Below are 20,716 nucleotides of genomic sequence, written 5' to 3' on the forward strand. Positions count from 1 at the left end.
AATTCTTTAGCAGCTATTCCGGTCTAGTGTAAAATCAATCAAAATGTAATTTTATTTTTATATTATATATATATATATATATATATATATATATATATATATATATATATATATATATATCATATTTTTTTTCTATAGTCTGCCAAAGACAAACACAAGTCTGACATATTTGTGAGTATTTATTAATTAAAACACAGTTAAAATAATTACTTTGAAAGATTTTTCATGCACTCTCATTATTGATTGATATTACAAAATAAATAACACAACTTAATTATAATTATTAGAAGCTGAAAAGAAGACATTTTTAAATTTCAGTACATATAGATCCATATCACCACTTGAAATATATTACTTTGACTCCTGTGATTGTTCAATAACACTGATTTACAACATAAAGAAACAGAGAGGAAGCAAGGAACCTGAATAAATAACATAATTAATTAAAAACTGATATGTGAATGAATAACACTCAAAATTTCAACATTGATAAAGAATTAAATGAATAACTAGTAATTACTCCATAAAATAAATTGTAAAAAGAAAGTAGTATAAGTATTTAGGCCAGGTGTTGCAGTATTTGCATCACGGTGGTCAGCACAATAGTCAGGAATATGGTTGATGGGTGGTTTGCAAGTGCTGTTCCCACATTTGTGACTGAACCTAGAAAATAACATATACATATTTAATTAGGAATGACAATCACTCAAGCAGCATTAGGCTCTTTTCCTTCTTTAGACAGTATTATTTATATGGTTAAAAAATGTATTCCTTTATATGTTTCCTGTGGATAACATTTGATTAGCAATTAGCAATGTCAACATCGAATTTTCTCACTCAACATAGATCAAGCACCTTATTATTAATAATATTATTAAGATACATACACACTGCTGAACTTTTTCCACATTTTGTTATGTTACGTTATTCCAAAAGGGATTCAATTTATTATTTTCTTCAAAATTCTACATACAATACCCCATAATGTCAATAATAATAATCTTTTTTTTTTTTTTGCTTATTTATTAAATTAATAAAAAAAAAATCACATGTACATAACTATTGACAGCCTTTGCTAAATACTTTGTTGAAACAACTTTAGCACCAATTACAGCCTCAAGTCTTTTTGAGTATGATGCCACAGGCTTGGTACACCAATTTTTGGCCAGTTTCGCCCATTCTTCTTTGAAGTACCTCTTAACCTTCATCATGTGGGATGGGGAGTATCGGTGCACAGCCATTTTCAGATCTATCCAGAGATATTCATTCAGCTTCAAGTTTGGACTCTGGCTAGACCACTCAAGGACATTCACATAGTTGACTAGTAGCCACTCCTGGGCTACCTTGGCTGTGTGCTTAGGGTCGTGTTGTTGAAAGATGAACTGTCACCACCATGCTTCACTGTAGGGATGGTATTGGCCAGGTAGTGAGAGGTGCCTGGTTCCATCCAGACATGATGCTTGGCACTCAGGCCAAAGAGTTCAATCTTTATTTCATCAGGTCAGAGAATCTTGTTTCTGTCTGGCCACTCTACCATACTGATTGGTGTAGTGCTGCAGAGGTGGTTGTTCTTCTGGAACATTCTCCTCTCTCCAAAGAGAATTACTGGAGCTATTTTAGAGTCAGGTTCCTGGTCACCTCCCTGACTAAGGCCCTTCTGTCTCGATCGATTAGTTTGGCCCAGCGGCTTGTACAGGACTGTACATGGACAGGTGTATGCCTATTAATTCAATGTCCAATCAACTGAATTTTCCAATGGTGGACTTATCTTAGTTTTTTCTCAGGTATAATCAATGGAAACAGGATGCACCAGAGCTGAATTTTGAGTGTCATGGCAAAGGTGTGAAAACCTATTTACATGTGAGATTTTTTTTTTTTTAAATACAATTTTTAAGATTTCAAACCACTTTGACATTATGGGGGATTTCTTGTAAATGTAACAAAATATAAAACACATAATACCCATAAAAAATAGGCATCCTTACCCTGTGTTGATGTCACAGTGCTGCCTGATGTCAACATTGATGTTGATGATGTCGAGGACACCGATGTTGATGTTGGGGTTGATGTTGATGTAGTGCTGCCAGTAAGGTCCAGTGAAGTTGTTCTGGTAGTTGTTAAGCCCAAACCCAATGTGTCCAGGTCTGACTGCAGCTGTTTGTTAAGCCAGGACTGAATTATGGTGTCATTTTCAAACAGTTTCAGATCCGGTAGCTGATTACCCAGGAGTCCTTTTACATTGGTCACAGTCAAATTCTGTGCATTTCAAATAAAACAGTAAGAACAATTAGTCAGGACAATGAGCAACATTCAGACGTTACAACATGACTATCCCTAGAAATACCTCTGTTTTCAGCATTTTTGAAAATGTCATGCATTTCGTGATGCTGTATGTACTGCTTGTTAAAAATTGTTTCCAATCTTCTACAATATCTGCTGGCTGAATGTACCATGTACCACGAATGGTCTCTTTTACACTTTTTGTATGGATTAAAGAAAGACGATTTCCATCAATTATTGAGCTTTAGAGGTGCATGATGATAGACAGTAGGCTAGCTGTCTTCTTTTCCTAATCCTTATGCTGAGATAAGCTAACCAGCTGTTGGGTTTATTATCTGAAGACCTAGCAAGAAACCAAATACACATACATTTTCTTCACAAATCATACTATCCCTTTAAGTATTGGACATTTTATCTGTATAAGGATTTTATCTGAAAAATTCCTTTTCTATAATCAAGTCATCAGCAAGAAGCTTACAGAGATCACGTTAGGATCCAGGCTCTGAAACGTAGCTATGTCCATGTTGATGTTTTGGGTTGACAGCGTTACTACATCTGACAGAGGTGCTCCACCTGCCAGAGGACAAAATCAAATGAAAAACGTTAGAGAGTTGTACTGTAAATAGAGGAGTACTACGACAGAAAGAGAAACAGACAGAAAGAGTACAATAAAAAGCATTCTCACCTAGTGTGGGCTTAATTAAGTTGTAATACAGGCTGGAATTGCCACGCAGTGAACTGAACGAAACATTACTGATCCCATACAGAATTTGCTTCTGCTCAGTTGAACATGATAACACCTTCAGTGGGTTGGCGTTTCTGAAGAAGTATAAAAAAAAAATTAACATGCAGTGTCAAGTCTATATAATCACTCACAGTGGCCACGCATGGGCATCTTTGGGCTACAGCATGTGCTGATACTCACTTGATACTATCTGGGGTAATGGTCGTCAGTGTGCTGGTGTTCAGTGAGCACAGGTTGGAGCCAATACTATTGAGTTCAGCACTTCCCAGGGAATTTCCAGAAGTATTAAGATACTTGGTGATGATTGCATTGCTCTGGACAGCATAAAGAAAATATCTTAAGTGAGCAAATTTAAGTATGTGTATAGTTTATATAAGGCTGATTCTAAATTCTGATGCTTTGTAGTTTTAATCTCTCTACATTGTACCTTTGCTGCGTCCCATGGTCCATCACTAGTTGTCATGAGTGCTGCCAGGGTGTCGATTTTGGTGATGTTCCATTTGGAGATGTCATTAAGAGATGCCACACGAGACACTGAACTCAGCACCTGGACTACACTATCGGCAAGACCTGATGGGAATGCCTGAAGCATAAAAATGAATTAATAAAACTGTGTTTAATTAAAAATAAAATTAACAAAATATGACAGGCAATGTCATGTTCTTATATATAAAACTACCTGGTTGAGTTTCGCCAGAATGATTGCCTGAAAGCTGCTATCGTCCACTTTCTGACAGATAGAGTTGAGATTGTCCGTCAAGACAGAGATGTCCAGGCAAAGGTCAAATTGCGTCAAGTCATAGCCAAAGGGGAAGGAAGGATTACTGACTACCACTTGAGTGATGTTGTCCGTAGTGCAACCTTGTGAATAATTGAGAGGAGAAAAACAAAACTTCAGTTTAATGTGGATACACACACAGAGGTCTGATAGGGTTATTTTGTCAATGATTTTGCAGAGGTCTATCAAACATCAGAATGTAATGTAAAATGCCCATAATAATTTACTGCCCCATGGTCACATGTGAAAAACAGTCAGAACTTCCCAAAGAGGAGCACCCTAGTAGCTGAATGGTTACAGCATATGCCTCATTAAGGCAGTGTCCTGGGTTTGAGTTCAGCATGTTATCCCACCCCCCCCAATGTTTCCTGTACACCTCTTCACTACAACTAGTCAAATAAGATCTAATAAAAATCCTAATGAGTCACTTTATCTCCACCACGGCACAGAACAAACCCCCATTCTTTTCACATTAAAGCAACTGGAACCATCAAGTGTTGGACAATTGTGCCTGAATAATGATTTACACCATGACAATGAATTGTAACTCAGTGCAAGATGTTTGGCAAATAATGTTAGGAAGAGTATAGGGGCTTTTTAAGACTAAGAAGTTGGACTTGATGACTAGATGAAGAATGATTTTCTCTTGATTAATAGAACATTTTAGCTGCAGCATCAGCAGCTGCTCCTGAAAAATTACAAAAAAAAAAAAAACTTTACCTGCTCCTCGTTTCATCCTGATTGTGCTGACAGCTGTAAACAGTGCCTTGAGCTTTGTCGTATCTGTATTTGCTTTCCGCAGCTGAGGCATAAAAGTCTGGAGGAAACCTTTCTTTGTTGTCTGCAAATAACATTTCACAAGTAGATCTTACCACACAGTGGGGAATGCATATAAGGTATCTCATACTTTAGTACTTTATTGTCACATGTAATTTATCATACAATATACCACAAGACAGTATCATGGTTAAAGTTAAAATAAAGCACATACCGTTTGGAACAGGCTCCAGAAGTTACTTGTTAGATATAGAGGAAGGATCCCCAGATTAGTCAGAGTTTGCTGGTTCCAGGTGCTGGTAGGTCTGAAAACAGAAGATGGCAGATTCTTAAATTATATGTCTCATATTTTTAAGAAAACATGTAATGGTAGGATTAATTCATAGCTAGTTTTGGTCTTTTCCTGGGATTTGTTGACAATATGAAATCATCTAAAATGCTGCCAGCCATAACTTTGAAAATGGTGTGAAGCAATCTTAATTTGATTTCATTCCTTTACCCATATTGTGTATTTCCGGACAGCAGCAGTGTCTCCATGGCAGCCACTTGACTGGCAGAAAAGCTTTTACAGACTTTGAGTTTTTCCAGGATCAGAGGATCAGCGTTCAGGATGTAAGAGCTGTCCAGAGTGCAGGCCATGTTCCCAAGGACGTTCACGTTGTCTCTGCTCAGACTGAAGCCATTTATACCCTATATAGAATTTGCAATACAAATGTTTAACTACTTCATATACAGCACTGGAAAAAGACAGGATTCAGGTGATCACCTAATCAGTACCTCATGAAGCAGAATTAGATGTGCTGGTTTAGGACTTTAAGAAACACTGGTATAGAATGAATGACATTCTCCAATAGGTGCAATTTTACACAATAAATGCAGTGGACTTATATAACAAATAACAAATGTTATATGTAAATACATTCATATATGTCATATGTATACGTAGTTGCTTGTAAATCACATACAATAGGGAATACCTATCTCATAGATGCAGTGTATCCAGTGGAAAATCTTCTGGTGTATTTAACATTTCAGTTTGGAGGAACCCTTAGTATCTATTGCCATTTTTTGTAGTGAATCATAGTTTCAATAGCACTCACCAAGCAGCTCTTGGCTTCACTGAGCAGGAGTGAGCCCTTATTCAAAACGCTAGAGGCCACAGAGAAGTCTGCAGCACCCATTGCAGAATAGTATGAGCGGCAGTTGGCTGGCTTGATATCTTTGGTTCTGTAATAAATTGACAAAAAGACGGCAAATCAGTAAGTAAATTTATACTTCTTCAGACCAGTGGCACCTTTAAATCCATTGAAAGAGACTCACTTGAAGTAGAGAAGCATGTCTGAAGGATAGTCTGTGAAGTTCTGGGAGATGGTTCCATTGAGCAGGTTGTACATGCAAGTCAGCTGTAAAGGTTTAATAGGAAACACAGATACAGTTGTTATATACACAAAACATACTTTTTAAATGTAAGACTCTAGTATTTACTCCAGCTTGTTAAATAGGAGTTTCAAATAAAGATGCTAAAGAATAATTTTTTCCTGCAGATGATTGTACTTTACCTGTGATTCCTTCAGCTCCACTTTGGCCCTGCCTGTCCTTGGCCTGCTAGCATAGATCAAGTTTTGGATCTTGGTTGCAGTCATTTTCTGTACTGATGTGCATGTGAAACCTTGCAGCATTGGAGGAGAAAGTCTGTGGGAGTTGGTAGTGGAAAACCACAAAGAAGGTTAATAGGTTTGGAAATATTTTCTTTGGAGGGAAAAAACATTATAGGACAGGTTTACTTACTGCTCAGTGTCAAAGTTTGATTTAGCCAGTTCCCCGAAAAACATGGAAGCCTAGTAAAACATTAAAAGAAATGAAAATGTCATTAAAAACCTCTATGTATTATCCATTTGCCGCAACACTACTGTACTGTAAATTTAACAGTGAGTTTATGGGTTGCTAATTAGTGTCTCTGGGCTGGTTATCCCTTGAACCAGCCCAGAGTAACTTAATACTAGAATCCTAAAATGATTTATCTTGATTTCAATGTGCTAAACATTTGACAGAAGATTCTGTGATTTAATTTTAAATATATCCGAATAGGACCAAAAACGAACTCAAATTTAAAACCACATACTGACCTGAGTTTGTGTCCACTGTTTGTTATTCAACACACTGATGTTTGCAGCCCCATCAGGAAATGTCAAAATAACAGGAGGGATCTCTGTTGCCAGAGCATCCGGGACATTCACCACCACAGCGGCTGGACTCGGGTCCACAGAGATGAGCTACCAGAGAATTAAATGTGTTTAAAACCTGATCAGAACTTAAAATGTGAGAGTATATAAACAGGTTTAATTTCAGAAGCATTATGAAGTCTTATTGAGTGTTTTCTTCATTTTCATGTATTTATCTTGGGCAAAAACTCTACTTTCATTCACTTGTATATACTTGTTCCTTACCTGGCTCACCGATGACAGCGACTGATTTCTTCAGGTATCCCAGCAAAACAGCTGTGATCTCTTGTGCTGTTTGCAATGGTATTTCAGGGAAAACCACGGCCAAGCCACTCACACTGCAAAGAGTGCGGGAAAAAAAAAAAGAGGTTTACGTAACGGCTAACTTGTATTAGCGCACTTTGGTGCAATGCACTTGTTTGTGAAATGCTACTCACACGACACGGTAGGTTGTGCAGTTTGTGCTTGACGTTACAGTCATGAGCATGGTTGGACTGAAACTTGGGAGGAGAGGAACCAGTTTCACATGGAACCACACAATCCAGTCACTGTAGCTGAAGTCCGGGAAATAGGTACTGATGATGGTAAAGGTCCTATTCATTGCCAGATCCCTCACAGCAGGTTGGAAGACTGGGATCTGTCAGATTACAACATGAGGCTATTTAAACACCACAGCATGGTTACATGCGGCAAGCATGTCATACACCCTGATGCTAGAAAGGGTGAAAACAAATGTCTTATACAGTATCAATAACCACCCTGTAGCTGACACAGTGGTTTAGGTACGTATGCAAGTGCCACGTAGGCGTGGTGAATAGCCCAGGCTTGTCCTTTCCCCAGCGTCAAGGAGAGCCTACCTGTCCGTCGGCTGTCAGCTTTGTCAGGAATTGGTCGACATTTTCCATAGCGTTGCCCTCCTCAAGACGGTCAAATACACTATACATTAGGTGCGTGTCATTCAAGGCCCCCGAAACAATAGTCAGCTCTGCAACCTGAGCAGGAGTGAGCACTGACAACGAATCCACCTGCAAATGAAAATCAACACCAAATTAAACAGCAGCAGTCGCAAAACCATGAGTACGACCTCCCAGTTTGGAGGAAAAATACTACTACTACTGCAGCTGCCACTCACACTGGAGAAGTTGGGATTGAGGGCGTGCAATTGCTGCAGGGTTGCAAAACCAGAGAAGCCACCAAGGAATGCATGTATCCACTGTGAACTACTTGTGACAGAGGAGACACAGCCAGGATCTGCAGAAAAGACAGAAACAACGACATTGGGGAGGATACTAGCACCTTGTGCTCTTAAGAGCTTGCCAAACATAACGAAGGGGCCTGAGGATCGGCCATTACCTGATGAGTCATTTCTCGAAAGGAATGGTTCAATGAAGTAAGTGAAGACTGCTTGCTGTGTGTTGCTGTCCATCAATAGTTGTTGGCTGCTGAATGCCTGGATTCTATAGTGCGAGAAGAGTGCTTTTGTCATTTAAACTGCTCGCAAACTGCAATGTTGATCAAAGAGGAGCAATATATCACATATTTGCTTACACAATCTGGTATGTTTGGCAGCTGAGGTTCTTGGTGCTGAGGCAGAACAGGAAGTTGGGCGATGAAGAGGCCAAAAATGGACGGGCCTTTGTCTGGAACCAGCTGCTGACAAAGGCATCAGTGTGCAACTGTGTCTGGCTGAAGTTGTTGATTTTCACCTCACCAAGGGCCTCGAGAGCCTGTGACAAGGATGGGCTGCTGATGTTGGGGGCCTACGATGGGAAAAGGTAGTTTTAGTTTGACACGACATTCACACGGGGAAATATCCATTTTGTGAAATTGTGGGATCGTATTTACCATGGTGGCAAATGACACGAGGGCCTCATCTAGCACAGACGAAACTTTCTGGAAGAAAAGCTTCCAGACCTCTACCGGGTATGTGGTTTGGCCTTCCAGCGAGCATTTCATCAGTGTCGCCAAGCTGTGGGCTGTGAGATTCGTAGCCTTGGAAAAAAATGGGCAAGACATAAATGAAAGAGTCTCAGAGCTCGTGGAGATTTGCGTCTGGATGGTAACATAACAAAATTCACATCTCTTCCTGGGGTTCACCAGTGACATATAGCAGTCTTACCGAGGAGCAGGCATACTGCGTGATGGTGAAGTTGCACAGGGCTTGAGAGGAATTTTCAATTTGTTGGAGTGGTAGTCTGTGTGGGACAAAAAAGGAAATGACTGTCACTTTAGTGGCATGTTTTTAACAAACTTGACACATTTAAACGCGGCTCCGGACAGAACGGTAATCCACCTACCCGACGACTCCAGAACAGATCAGGTTCTCTGTAAAAAGGCAAGATTGGCGTATCAGACAGTGTACTTGCAGAATGAGATTTTGTCACTACAATCGCAATGTGTGGTATTTTACAGGCTTACCATTAACTGGGGTCTCCTTGCACTAGAGACAGACAAAGCATAATTGTTAGCACTGGGGCCAATGCCAGTTGAAATACCCAAAGTTGAAATACCCAAATGTGGCCGCCTTAACAAAGCTAATGGGCCTAATTTGTGTGTTGTACAATTCAAACAGACGTTGTGCACGCCATGCAATGCATCCATAGACGCAAAACTTACCATGAAGGAATCTGGAACCGAGCAACCTGTTTGAGGGGAAAAATGAAACAAAGGCATCATATCAGTACAGCTGCCATCATGCGGTGGCAAAAGGCTTTTCTGAAAAGCTTTGTCAGCAGAGCGTTTTGACACATACGTGCAAATGTCATCTCGAATGACTCCATGGTCGAGCGCACACCCTGCGAGAGATCCAGTGGCAGCGATGTCAAACTTTGCTGAAGACCAGTGAGTCTGAATGGAAAAACAAAAAAAGCACCAATTATTCTGATTTGTCAAGAGCCACAGATTGACGTTGGGCAAACGTAAAATGTTGGACTTCAGAAATATGGTGTCATACATGGCTTCGTAGGATGCGCAGCTGATGTTACTGGGGATTGCCACCAAACTGTCGGGAAGGAGGCTCGCCATCACGGTGGACAAATAGACCTGGAACCACAGCCCAAAGTCTTGGGGCCCAAACTGTACAAATTCAGGAGCAATGGCTGTCAGCGTCAGGTTCAAGATGGTTTCTCGTACCGCTGGGTTCTCGATGATGGTGATGTTTTCCTGGAAAATAAAAGATTTGCCCTTCAGTTTAGGATGACGCTTTAACGTTCTTTAATCATTGTCGAAATGAAAACAAGCTTGGCGACGCTCCTTTTGCATCGGGTGTATCAGGGGCATGATCAAGGCATCGTGGGCAGTAATTCATTCATGAAGCCTGTCAGAAAGGTATTATTCCTAGGCAGTTCTCTACCCATTATTTGCTTGTGCAAACTATCCCTGAGCCTAGGAAAAGTTTTACACACCATGTTTGTCAGGCAACCTCTTGGTGAAAATATTGCAGTGTTAAAGTTGAGCCTTCACCTGCTTGGTGACTTCTGTAAAAGCCAGGAAGAACAGACTGAGCTGCTCGATACCAGCGGATTCGGTCAAGCTTGCGAACACCTTCTGTACGATGGCCACATCCTCCAAAGCGCCACTGGTTGGATCCAAGATCAGTTCAGCCTTTTGGTTTGGTGAGAGAGAGCCCACGACTGCCACCTGAGAACACAGGTAGAGAATATACAAACTGCTTTTATCTTTGACATGGCAAAGCTGCCCCCGTGTGCAGTCTGAGCCAGCTCTGAATAATGTGCTGCTGTGTTCTAGGAAGACGGGAAGTGGAGGGCAAGACTTACGGCAGAGATGTTGAAGACTTTGAGATCAGCGTATGGTGCAAACTGTAAAAATGGACCCAAGTTTTCGTCCAGCCACTTGGTGACATTCTGGTTTCCCGGTCTGCAAGCTAAAGCCCATACATGTACGTTAATCAGTATACATAGCACACATTCAGCAATTAATTTTCCCGTTTTCTTCACGGTGCCTTTTCAGCAAATGTTTTTGTCCACAAACTCGTGCCCACGTGCGAGCCCGCACGAGCAAACACACGGCAAGGTTCGCTGTGCCCTCCTTACCTGGCTCACCGATGACAGCGACTGATTTCTTCAGGTATCCCAGCAAAACAGCTGTGATCTCTTGTGCTGTTTGCAATGGTATTTCAGGGAAAACCAAGGCCAAGCCACTCACACTGCAAAGAGTGCGGGAAAAAAAAAAAGAGGTTTACGTAACGGCTAACTTGTATTAGCGCACTTTGGTGCAATGCACTTGTTTGTGAAATGCTACTCACACGACACGGTAGGTTGTGCAGTTTGTGCTTGACGTTACAGTCATGAGCATGGTTGGACTGAAACTTGGGAGGAGAGGAACCAGTTTCACATGGAACCACACAATCCAGTCACTGTAGCTGAAGTCCGGGAAATAGGTACTGATGATGGTAAAGGTCCTATTCATTGCCAGATCCCTCACAGCAGGTTGGAAGACTGGGATCTGTCAGATTACAACATGAGGCTATTTAAACACCACAGCATGGTTACATGCGGCAAGCATGTCATACACCCTGATGCTAGAAAGGGTGAAAACAAATGTCTTATACAGTATCAATAACCACCCTGTAGCTGACACAGTGGTTTAGGTACGTATGCAAGTGCCACGTAGGCGTGGTGAATAGCCCAGGCTTGTCCTTTCCCCAGCGTCAAGGAGAGCCTACCTGTCCGTCGGCTGTCAGCTTTGTCAGGAATTGGTCGACATTTTCCATAGCGTTGCCCTCCTCAAGACGGTCAAATACACTATACATTAGGTGCGTGTCATTCAAGGCCCCCGAAACAATAGTCAGCTCTGCAACCTGAGCAGGAGTGAGCACTGACAACGAATCCACCTGCAAATGAAAATCAACACCAAATTAAACAGCAGCAGTCGCAAAACCATGAGTACGACCTCCCAGTTTGGAGGAAAAATACTACTACTACTGCAGCTGCCACTCACACTGGAGAAGTTGGGATTGAGGGCGTGCAATTGCTGCAGGGTTGCAAAACCAGAGAAGCCACCAAGGAATGCATGTATCCACTGTGAACTACTTGTGACAGAGGAGACACAGCCAGGATCTGCAGAAAAGACAGAAACAACGACATTGGGGAGGATACTAGCACCTTGTGCTCTTAAGAGCTTGCCAAACATAACGAAGGGGCCTGAGGATCGGCCATTACCTGATGAGTCATTTCTCGAAAGGAATGGTTCAATGAAGTAAGTGAAGACTGCTTGCTGTGTGTTGCTGTCCATCAATAGTTGTTGGCTGCTGAATGCCTGGATTCTATAGTGCGAGAAGAGTGCTTTTGTCATTTAAACTGCTCGCAAACTGCAATGTTGATCAAAGAGGAGCAATATATCACATATTTGCTTACACAATCTGGTATGTTTGGCAGCTGAGGTTCTTGGTGCTGAGGCAGAACAGGAAGTTGGGCGATGAAGAGGCCAAAAATGGACGGGCCTTTGTCTGGAACCAGCTGCTGACAAAGGCATCAGTGTGCAACTGTGTCTGGCTGAAGTTGTTGATTTTCACCTCACCAAGGGCCTCGAGAGCCTGTGACAAGGATGGGCTGCTGATGTTGGGGGCCTACGATGGGAAAAGGTAGTTTTAGTTTGACACGACATTCACACGGGGAAATATCCATTTTGTGAAATTGTGGGATCGTATTTACCATGGTGGCAAATGACACGAGGGCCTCATCTAGCACAGACGAAACTTTCTGGAAGAAAAGCTTCCAGACCTCTACCGGGTATGTGGTTTGGCCTTCCAGCGAGCATTTCATCAGTGTCGCCAAGCTGTGGGCTGTGAGATTCGTAGCCTTGGAAAAAAATGGGCAAGACATAAATGAAAGAGTCTCAGAGCTCGTGGAGATTTGCGTCTGGATGGTAACATAACAAAATTCACATCTCTTCCTGGGGTTCACCAGTGACATATAGCAGTCTTACCGAGGAGCAGGCATACTGCGTGATGGTGAAGTTGCACAGGGCTTGAGAGGAATTTTCAATTTGTTGGAGTGGTAGTCTGTGTGGGACAAAAAAGGAAATGACTGTCACTTTAGTGGCATGTTTTTAACAAACTTGACACATTTAAACGCGGCTCCGGACAGAACGGTAATCCACCTACCCGACGACTCCAGAACAGATCAGGTTCTCTGTAAAAAGGCAAGATTGGCGTATCAGACAGTGTACTTGCAGAATGAGATTTTGTCACTACAATCGCAATGTGTGGTATTTTACAGGCTTACCATTAACTGGGGTCTCCTTGCACTAGAGACAGACAAAGCATAATTGTTAGCACTGGGGCCAATGCCAGTTGAAATACCCAAAGTTGAAATACCCAAATGTGGCCGCCTTAACAAAGCTAATGGGCCTAATTTGTGTGTTGTACAATTCAAACAGACGTTGTGCACGCCATGCAATGCATCCATAGACGCAAAACTTACCATGAAGGAATCTGGAACCGAGCAACCTGTTTGAGGGGAAAAATGAAACAAAGGCATCATATCAGTACAGCTGCCATCATGCGGTGGCAAAAGGCTTTTCTGAAAAGCTTTGTCAGCAGAGCGTTTTGACACATACGTGCAAATGTCATCTCGAATGACTCCATGGTCGAGCGCACACCCTGCGAGAGATCCAGTGGCAGCGATGTCAAACTTTGCTGAAGACCAGTGAGTCTGAATGGAAAAACAAAAAAAGCACCAATTATTCTGATTTGTCAAGAGCCACAGATTGACGTTGGGCAAACGTAAAATGTTGGACTTCAGAAATATGGTGTCATACATGGCTTCGTAGGATGCGCAGCTGATGTTACTGGGGATTGCCACCAAACTGTCGGGAAGGAGGCTCGCCATCACGGTGGACAAATAGACCTGGAACCACAGCCCAAAGTCTTGGGGCCCAAACTGTACAAATTCAGGAGCAATGGCTGTCAGCGTCAGGTTCAAGATGGTTTCTCGTACCGCTGGGTTCTCGATGATGGTGATGTTTTCCTGGAAAATAAAAGATTTGCCCTTCAGTTTAGGATGACGCTTTAACGTTCTTTAATCATTGTCGAAATGAAAACAAGCTTGGCGACGCTCCTTTTGCATCGGGTGTATCAGGGGCATGATCAAGGCATCGTGGGCAGTAATTCATTCATGAAGCCTGTCAGAAAGGTATTATTCCTAGGCAGTTCTCTACCCATTATTTGCTTGTGCAAACTATCCCTGAGCCTAGGAAAAGTTTTACACACCATGTTTGTCAGGCAACCTCTTGGTGAAAATATTGCAGTGTTAAAGTTGAGCCTTCACCTGCTTGGTGACTTCTGTAAAAGCCAGGAAGAACAGACTGAGCTGCTCGATACCAGCGGATTCGGTCAAGCTTGCGAACACCTTCTGTACGATGGCCACATCCTCCAAAGCGCCACTGGTTGGATCCAAGATCAGTTCAGCCTTTTGGTTTGGTGAGAGAGAGCCCACGACTGCCACCTGAGAACACAGGTAGAGAATATACAAACTGCTTTTATCTTTGACATGGCAAAGCTGCCCCCGTGTGCAGTCTGAGCCAGCTCTGAATAATGTGCTGCTGTGTTCTAGGAAGACGGGAAGTGGAGTGCAAGACTTACGGCAGAGATGTTGAAGACTTTGAGATCAGCGTATGGTGCAAACTGTAAAAATGGACCCAAGTTTTCGTCCAGCCACTTGGTGACATTCTGGTTTCCCGGTCTGCAAGCTAAAGCCCATACATGTACGTTAATCAGTATACATAGCACACATTCAGCAATTAATTTTCCCGTTTTCTTCACGGTGCCTTTTCAGCAAATGTTTTTGTCCACAAACTCGTGCCCACGTGCGAGCCCGCACGAGCAAACACACGGAAGGTTCGCTGTGCCGTCCTTACCTGGCTCACCGATGACAGCGACTGATTTCTTCAGGTATCCCAGCAAAACAGCTGTGATCTCTTGTGCTGTTTGCAATGGTATTTCAGGGAAAACCAAGGCCAAGCCACTCACACTGCAAAGAGTGCGGGAAAAAAAAAAAGAGGTTTACGTAACGGCTAACTTGTATTAGCGCACTTTGGTGCAATGCACTTGTTTGTGAAATGCTACTCACACGACACGGTAGGTTGTGCAGTTTGTGCTTGACGTTACAGTCATGAGCATGGTTGGACTGAAACTTGGGAGGAGAGGAACCAGTTTCACATGGAACCACACAATCCAGTCACTGTAGCTGAAGTCCGGGAAATAGGTACTGATGATGGTAAAGGTCCTATTCATTGCCAGATCCCTCACAGCAGGTTGGAAGACTGGGATCTGTCAGATTACAACATGAGGCTATTTAAACACCACAGCATGGTTACATGCGGCAAGCATGTCATACACCCTGATGCTAGAAAGGGTGAAAACAAATGTCTTATACAGTATCAATAACCACCCTGTAGCTGACACAGTGGTTTAGGTACGTATGCAAGTGCCACGTAGGCGTGGTGAATAGCCCAGGCTTGTCCTTTCCCCAGCGTCAAGGAGAGCCTACCTGTCCGTCGGCTGTCAGCTTTGTCAGGAATTGGTCGACATTTTCCATAGCGTTGCCCTCCTCAAGACGGTCAAATACACTATACATTAGGTGCGTGTCATTCAAGGCCCCCGAAACAATAGTCAGCTCTGCAACCTGAGCAGGAGTGAGCACTGACAACGAATCCACCTGCAAATGAAAATCAACACCAAATTAAACAGCAGCAGTCGCAAAACCATGAGTACGACCTCCCAGTTTGGAGGAAAAATACTACTACTACTGCAGCTGCCACTCACACTGGAGAAGTTGGGATTGAGGGCGTGCAATTGCTGCAGGGTTGCAAAACCAGAGAAGCCACCAAGGAATGCATGTATCCACTGTGAACTACTTGTGACAGAGGAGACACAGCCAGGATCTGCAGAAAAGACAGAAACAACGACATTGGGGAGGATACTAGCACCTTGTGCTCTTAAGAGCTTGCCAAACATAACGAAGGGGCCTGAGGATCGGCCATTACCTGATGAGTCATTTCTCGAAAGGAATGGTTCAATGAAGTAAGTGAAGACTGCTTGCTGTGTGTTGCTGTCCATCAATAGTTGTTGGCTGCTGAATGCCTGGATTCTATAGTGCGAGAAGAGTGCTTTTGTCATTTAAACTGCTCGCAAACTGCAATGTTGATCAAAGAGGAGCAATATATCACATATTTGCTTACACAATCTGGTATGTTTGGCAGCTGAGGTTCTTGGTGCTGAGGCAGAACAGGAAGTTGGGCGATGAAGAGGCCAAAAATGGACGGGCCTTTGTCTGGAACCAGCTGCTGACAAAGGCATCAGTGTGCAACTGTGTCTGGCTGAAGTTGTTGATTTTCACCTCACCAAGGGCCTCGAGAGCCTGTGACAAGGATGGGCTGCTGATGTTGGGGGCCTACGATGGGAAAAGGTAGTTTTAGTTTGACACGACATTCACACGGGGAAATATCCATTTTGTGAAATTGTGGGATCGTATTTACCATGGTGGCAAATGACACGAGGGCCTCATCTAGCACAGACGAAACTTTCTGGAAGAAAAGCTTCCAGACCTCTACCGGGTATGTGGTTTGGCCTTCCAGCGAGCATTTCATCAGTGTCGCCAAGCTGTGGGCTGTGAGATTCGTAGCCTTGGAAAAAAATGGGCAAGACATAAATGAAAGAGTCTCAGAGCTCGTGGAGATTTGCGTCTGGATGGTAACATAACAAAATTCACATCTCTTCCTGGGGTTCACCAGTGACATATAGCAGTCTTACCGAGGAGCAGGCATACTGCGTGATGGTGAAGTTGCACAGGGCTTGAGAGGAATTTTCAATTTGTTGGAGTGGTAGTCTGTGTGGGACAAAAAAGGAAATGACTGTCACTTTAGTGGCATGTTTTTAACAAACTTGACACATTTAAACGCGGCTCCGGACAGAACGGTAATCCACCTACCCGACGACTCCAGAACAGATCAGGTTCTCTGTAAAAAGGCAAGATTGGCGTATCAGACAGTGTACTTGCAGAATGAGATTTTGTCACTACAATCGCAATGTGTGGTATTTTACAGGCTTACCATTAACTGGGGTCTCCTTGCACTAGAGACAGACAAAGCATAATTGTTAGCACTGGGGCCAATGCCAGTTGAAATACCCAAAGTTGAAATACCCAAATGTGGCCGCCTTAACAAAGCTAATGGGCCTAATTTGTGTGTTGTACAATTCAAACAGACGTTGTGCACGCCATGCAATGCATCCATAGACGCAAAACTTACCATGAAGGAATCTGGAACCGAGCAACCTGTTTGAGGGGAAAAATGAAACAAAGGCATCATATCAGTACAGCTGCCATCATGCGGTGGCAAAAGGCTTTTCTGAAAAGCTTTGTCAGCAGAGCGTTTTGACACATACGTGCAAATGTCATCTCGAATGACTCCATGGTCGAGCGCACACCCTGCGAGAGATCCAGTGGCAGCGATGTCAAACTTTGCTGAAGACCAGTGAGTCTGAATGGAAAAACAAAAAAAGCACCAATTATTCTGATTTGTCAAGAGCCACAGATTGACGTTGGGCAAACGTAAAATGTTGGACTTCAGAAATATGGTGTCATACATGGCTTCGTAGGATGCGCAGCTGATGTTACTGGGGATTGCCACCAAACTGTCGGGAAGGAGGCTCGCCATCACGGTGGACAAATAGACCTGGAACCACAGCCCAAAGTCTTGGGGCCCAAACTGTACAAATTCAGGAGCAATGGCTGTCAGCGTCAGGTTCAAGATGGTTTCTCGTACCGCTGGGTTCTCGATGATGGTGATGTTTTCCTGGAAAATAAAGGATTTGCCCTTCAGTTTAGGATGACGCTGTAACGTTCTTTAATCATTGTCGAAATGAAAACAAGCTTGGCGACGCTCCTTTTGCATCAGGTGTATCAAGGGCATGATCAAGGCATCGTGGGCAGTAATTCATTCATGAAGCCTGTCAGAAAGGTATTATTCCTAGGCAGTTCTCTAGCCCTTATTTGCTTGTGCAAACTATCCCTGAGCCTAGGAAAAGTTTTACACACCATGTTTGTCAGGCAACCTCTTGGTGAAAATATTGCAGTGTTAAAGTTGAGCCTTCACCTGCTTGGTGACTTCTGTAAAAGCCAGGAAGAACAGACTGAGCTGCTCGATACCAGCGGATTCGGTCAAGCTTGCGAACACCTTCTGTACGATGGCCACATCCTCCAAAGCGCCACTGGTTGGATTCAAGATCAGTTCAGCCTTTTGGTTTGGTGATAGTAGTTCCAGGACCTCTAACTGGGACATGAACATTACTTTTATTATTTAAAATGTATCAAGAAATTCTTCACAATATAGTTTTTATAACTTTTATATTAAAGTTTTTGGATTTTCAAATAACTGCTCCTTAGACTTGTTTGACTAAATAAAATAATGTGTTACTTACTGCTGAGAAATTACTGTTCAGTTTTTCGAGTTCTTCAAGACTTGCAAAATTTGAAAAATCTCCAAGATTTTTTTTCATCCATTCTGCACTTCCATTGACATTTTTAATGCATCCAATATCTGTTAAATAATGTAAAATGTTTATCAATCACAAATATATAAACATATTTTTGATACTGAGATACATTTAAATAATTGTTACTATTTTGTGATGTAGAATACACAAAATTTTAGAGATTTTTTAAAAATCTTGTTTAAAAATGTCTGATACATACATTTTTTAAACGTTCATTTTACCTTGTACGTTCTTCCTTGATAGGTAGACTTGAATGAATTGTGTGTAGATGAGGTTTCTCTCTGCTGTTTTAGAAGTCTCCATTTCGATGCTCATACCAGCAATTCTTTAAAAATATATTGCATTATTCTTTTTCACATTATATTTAAAATCTAAAAGATTCATAATAATGTCTAATAATAATGTTTTGATAGACTCAGACATTTTAGTCACCTCTGGTATTTTCCCTTTTGCTAGTTTTCTTATTAAATGTGCAGGCAGCACTCTCTGCTGTTACAATGACTTGGTTACATTCTTATTGAAAACCTGTTACCACCCTGTTATCAGTGTGAACTAACTCAATTGAGATTATGCAGGCCTGGAATTTATGTGCATACAGTATATATGTATACTCATTTAGTACCTATTTACAGACCAACAATTTAGTTGCCATTTATAGTCACTTACAATTCTTGGAAAGAACTGCAGCTGAAGTTCTGACTGCTCAGTTGGTTCAGGAAACTTTCATCAACATAGGACAAAAGAGGAGCCATCTTTACTGAGAACCACAGTCTGATGAATGTTAAATCACTGTTGTTACCCAGCCTTAGACTGTCCAAGACGCCAAATGTATCCAGAACACTAATTCCAGACTCATTGATGCCCTGTTGTGAGACAGAGTCACAATCAACCATTGTTAGCAGCTGCATACATATATTACAGTATATATTACAAAAGAGGAAGATGCTTTTTCAATGGACCATACAGATGAATCTGTCTGTAGATTAATTAGATTATTATTATTATTATTATTAATAATATTTCTTTTGTTTTATTATTATACCAGATCAAGGATGACTATTAAAGTTGACTCCACCACTTGTCTCAGGTTTTGTTCCACCTCACTGGACCTATTTTGTGGGAAACTTCCATTTTTACCCAATTTACAAGAGAGCTCCGCTGTTAGCGAGTCCACTGCAGAAGATATCTAGAGAGAACATAGATTGGTTTAATTGCCATATACAGTAGTAGATCAAAACCAGTTGAATGGGATGGGTTAATATTGTATCTGAACACAAGGGGGTGCCACTTATCAACACTGCTTAATGTTGTCTCCCAAAGGTTACACAGTTCATTGAGTATACAAAGCACTCTGAAGTTGTTGTTGTTATTATTATTAGAAATTCTGAAAGGCATACCCTGTGAGTGGCATCTACTAGATTTACTATTTGGCAGGTTTCCTGGTAACCATTGTCTGGAGCGGTGGTATTGCTTTTGGAACAAAATGAAATTTAAATCTTAATCAAATACAGTTAACCATAAATTAAATTGCACTTTACACAATCGATAACACATCAACATCACAATGTCAGCAAAACAGTTTTATTGAATGTTTGCATTCTGACCTGTTTTCAGAGGTCGTTGCACCTGGCCCTACAAATATTAAAATATGAGCAATTACATAGAAGTGACTGATTTCACCCAAATTATAGTCACAATTACATACTACTTAATAATTAAAGTTTTAACCTTACCTGATGTTGTATTTGACTGAAATGTAAAAAATACAACATAGCACATTAATTCATTATTTTGTACATATTTAAAACTGATAATTACATTTATCACTGCAATGAAACTGGACTTACAATTGCAGACACCAGTGTTGATAGACATACTATAGGAGTTAAAGAAATACACACGTTTAATTTATTTACTTATGAATAGTTTTTATATCATTATTTACCCTCTTCTTTAGAAGGTTCTCAAGTTTGGTAGATTGCAATAAAAAAATTGGGGACACTTACCAACTCCGACAGCTGAGAGGAGCAGAACCTCTGCTGAAGTTCTGGGGCCACCCATTGTGGGAAGCTCACCTTTTTCTTTTGTTTGCCTTATTTGATCTTCAGATTATACCACCAGAAATTGTAAAGAAAAACTAAAAACACTGAAAAATGAAAATGATTATATTTGTTTATAAGTTTGTGCATTTATTTACCTTTTTGCATGTTTATTAAATGTGAAAAAGAAAAGAAATGCAGACCCATACAATTTAACCAATACAATTTAACTCTAATATTCAAAAGGAACAAAAGTGGGATGTGCAAAGAAATCACACATCTACTCAGTTTTTTAAACTGCATCACTTCTCTTACTTTCACTTGCATATCTTAATTTTACATTGCAGATTATCAGCATAA

General features: G+C 41.5%; 1 protein-coding gene across 1 annotated transcript; it reads right to left on the reverse strand.

Moving 5' to 3' along the window:
- Positions 1-166: 166 nt before the first annotated feature.
- On the reverse strand, positions 167-20,378 carry LOC113158540. The gene is made up of 65 exons (XM_026354509.2): positions 20,324-20,378; positions 19,922-19,949; positions 19,715-19,787; positions 19,360-19,503; positions 18,984-19,180; positions 18,546-18,642; positions 17,918-18,094; positions 17,409-17,617; positions 17,208-17,302; positions 17,072-17,097; positions 16,874-16,895; positions 16,753-16,780; positions 16,575-16,650; positions 16,301-16,447; positions 16,004-16,215; positions 15,809-15,912; positions 15,588-15,706; positions 15,313-15,480; positions 14,893-15,092; positions 14,681-14,793; positions 14,406-14,512; positions 14,092-14,268; positions 13,583-13,791; positions 13,382-13,476; positions 13,246-13,271; positions 13,048-13,069; positions 12,927-12,954; positions 12,749-12,824; positions 12,475-12,621; positions 12,178-12,389; positions 11,983-12,086; positions 11,762-11,880; positions 11,487-11,654; positions 11,067-11,266; positions 10,855-10,967; positions 10,579-10,685; positions 10,265-10,441; positions 9,756-9,964; positions 9,555-9,649; positions 9,419-9,444; positions 9,221-9,242; positions 9,100-9,127; positions 8,922-8,997; positions 8,648-8,794; positions 8,351-8,562; positions 8,156-8,259; positions 7,935-8,053; positions 7,660-7,827; positions 7,240-7,439; positions 7,017-7,140; positions 6,707-6,853; positions 6,369-6,418; positions 6,140-6,272; positions 5,901-5,983; positions 5,681-5,807; positions 5,080-5,270; positions 4,795-4,885; positions 4,524-4,644; positions 3,705-3,886; positions 3,453-3,608; positions 3,206-3,339; positions 2,966-3,099; positions 2,759-2,853; positions 1,986-2,256; positions 167-663 (listed from the first exon to the last, which is right to left on the reverse strand). Exons 1-65 carry the CDS (start codon positions 20,376-20,378, stop codon positions 560-562), a joined length of 7,926 nt encoding a protein of 2,641 aa, XP_026210294.1. The 3' UTR covers positions 167-559.
- Between the last annotated feature and the right edge of the window lie 338 nt (positions 20,379-20,716).

The sequence above is a fragment of the Anabas testudineus genome, chromosome 12 (genome assembly GCF_900324465.2).
Source record: "Anabas testudineus chromosome 12, fAnaTes1.2, whole genome shotgun sequence".
In the NCBI taxonomy this organism is placed as follows: domain Eukaryota; kingdom Metazoa; phylum Chordata; class Actinopteri; order Anabantiformes; family Anabantidae; genus Anabas; species Anabas testudineus.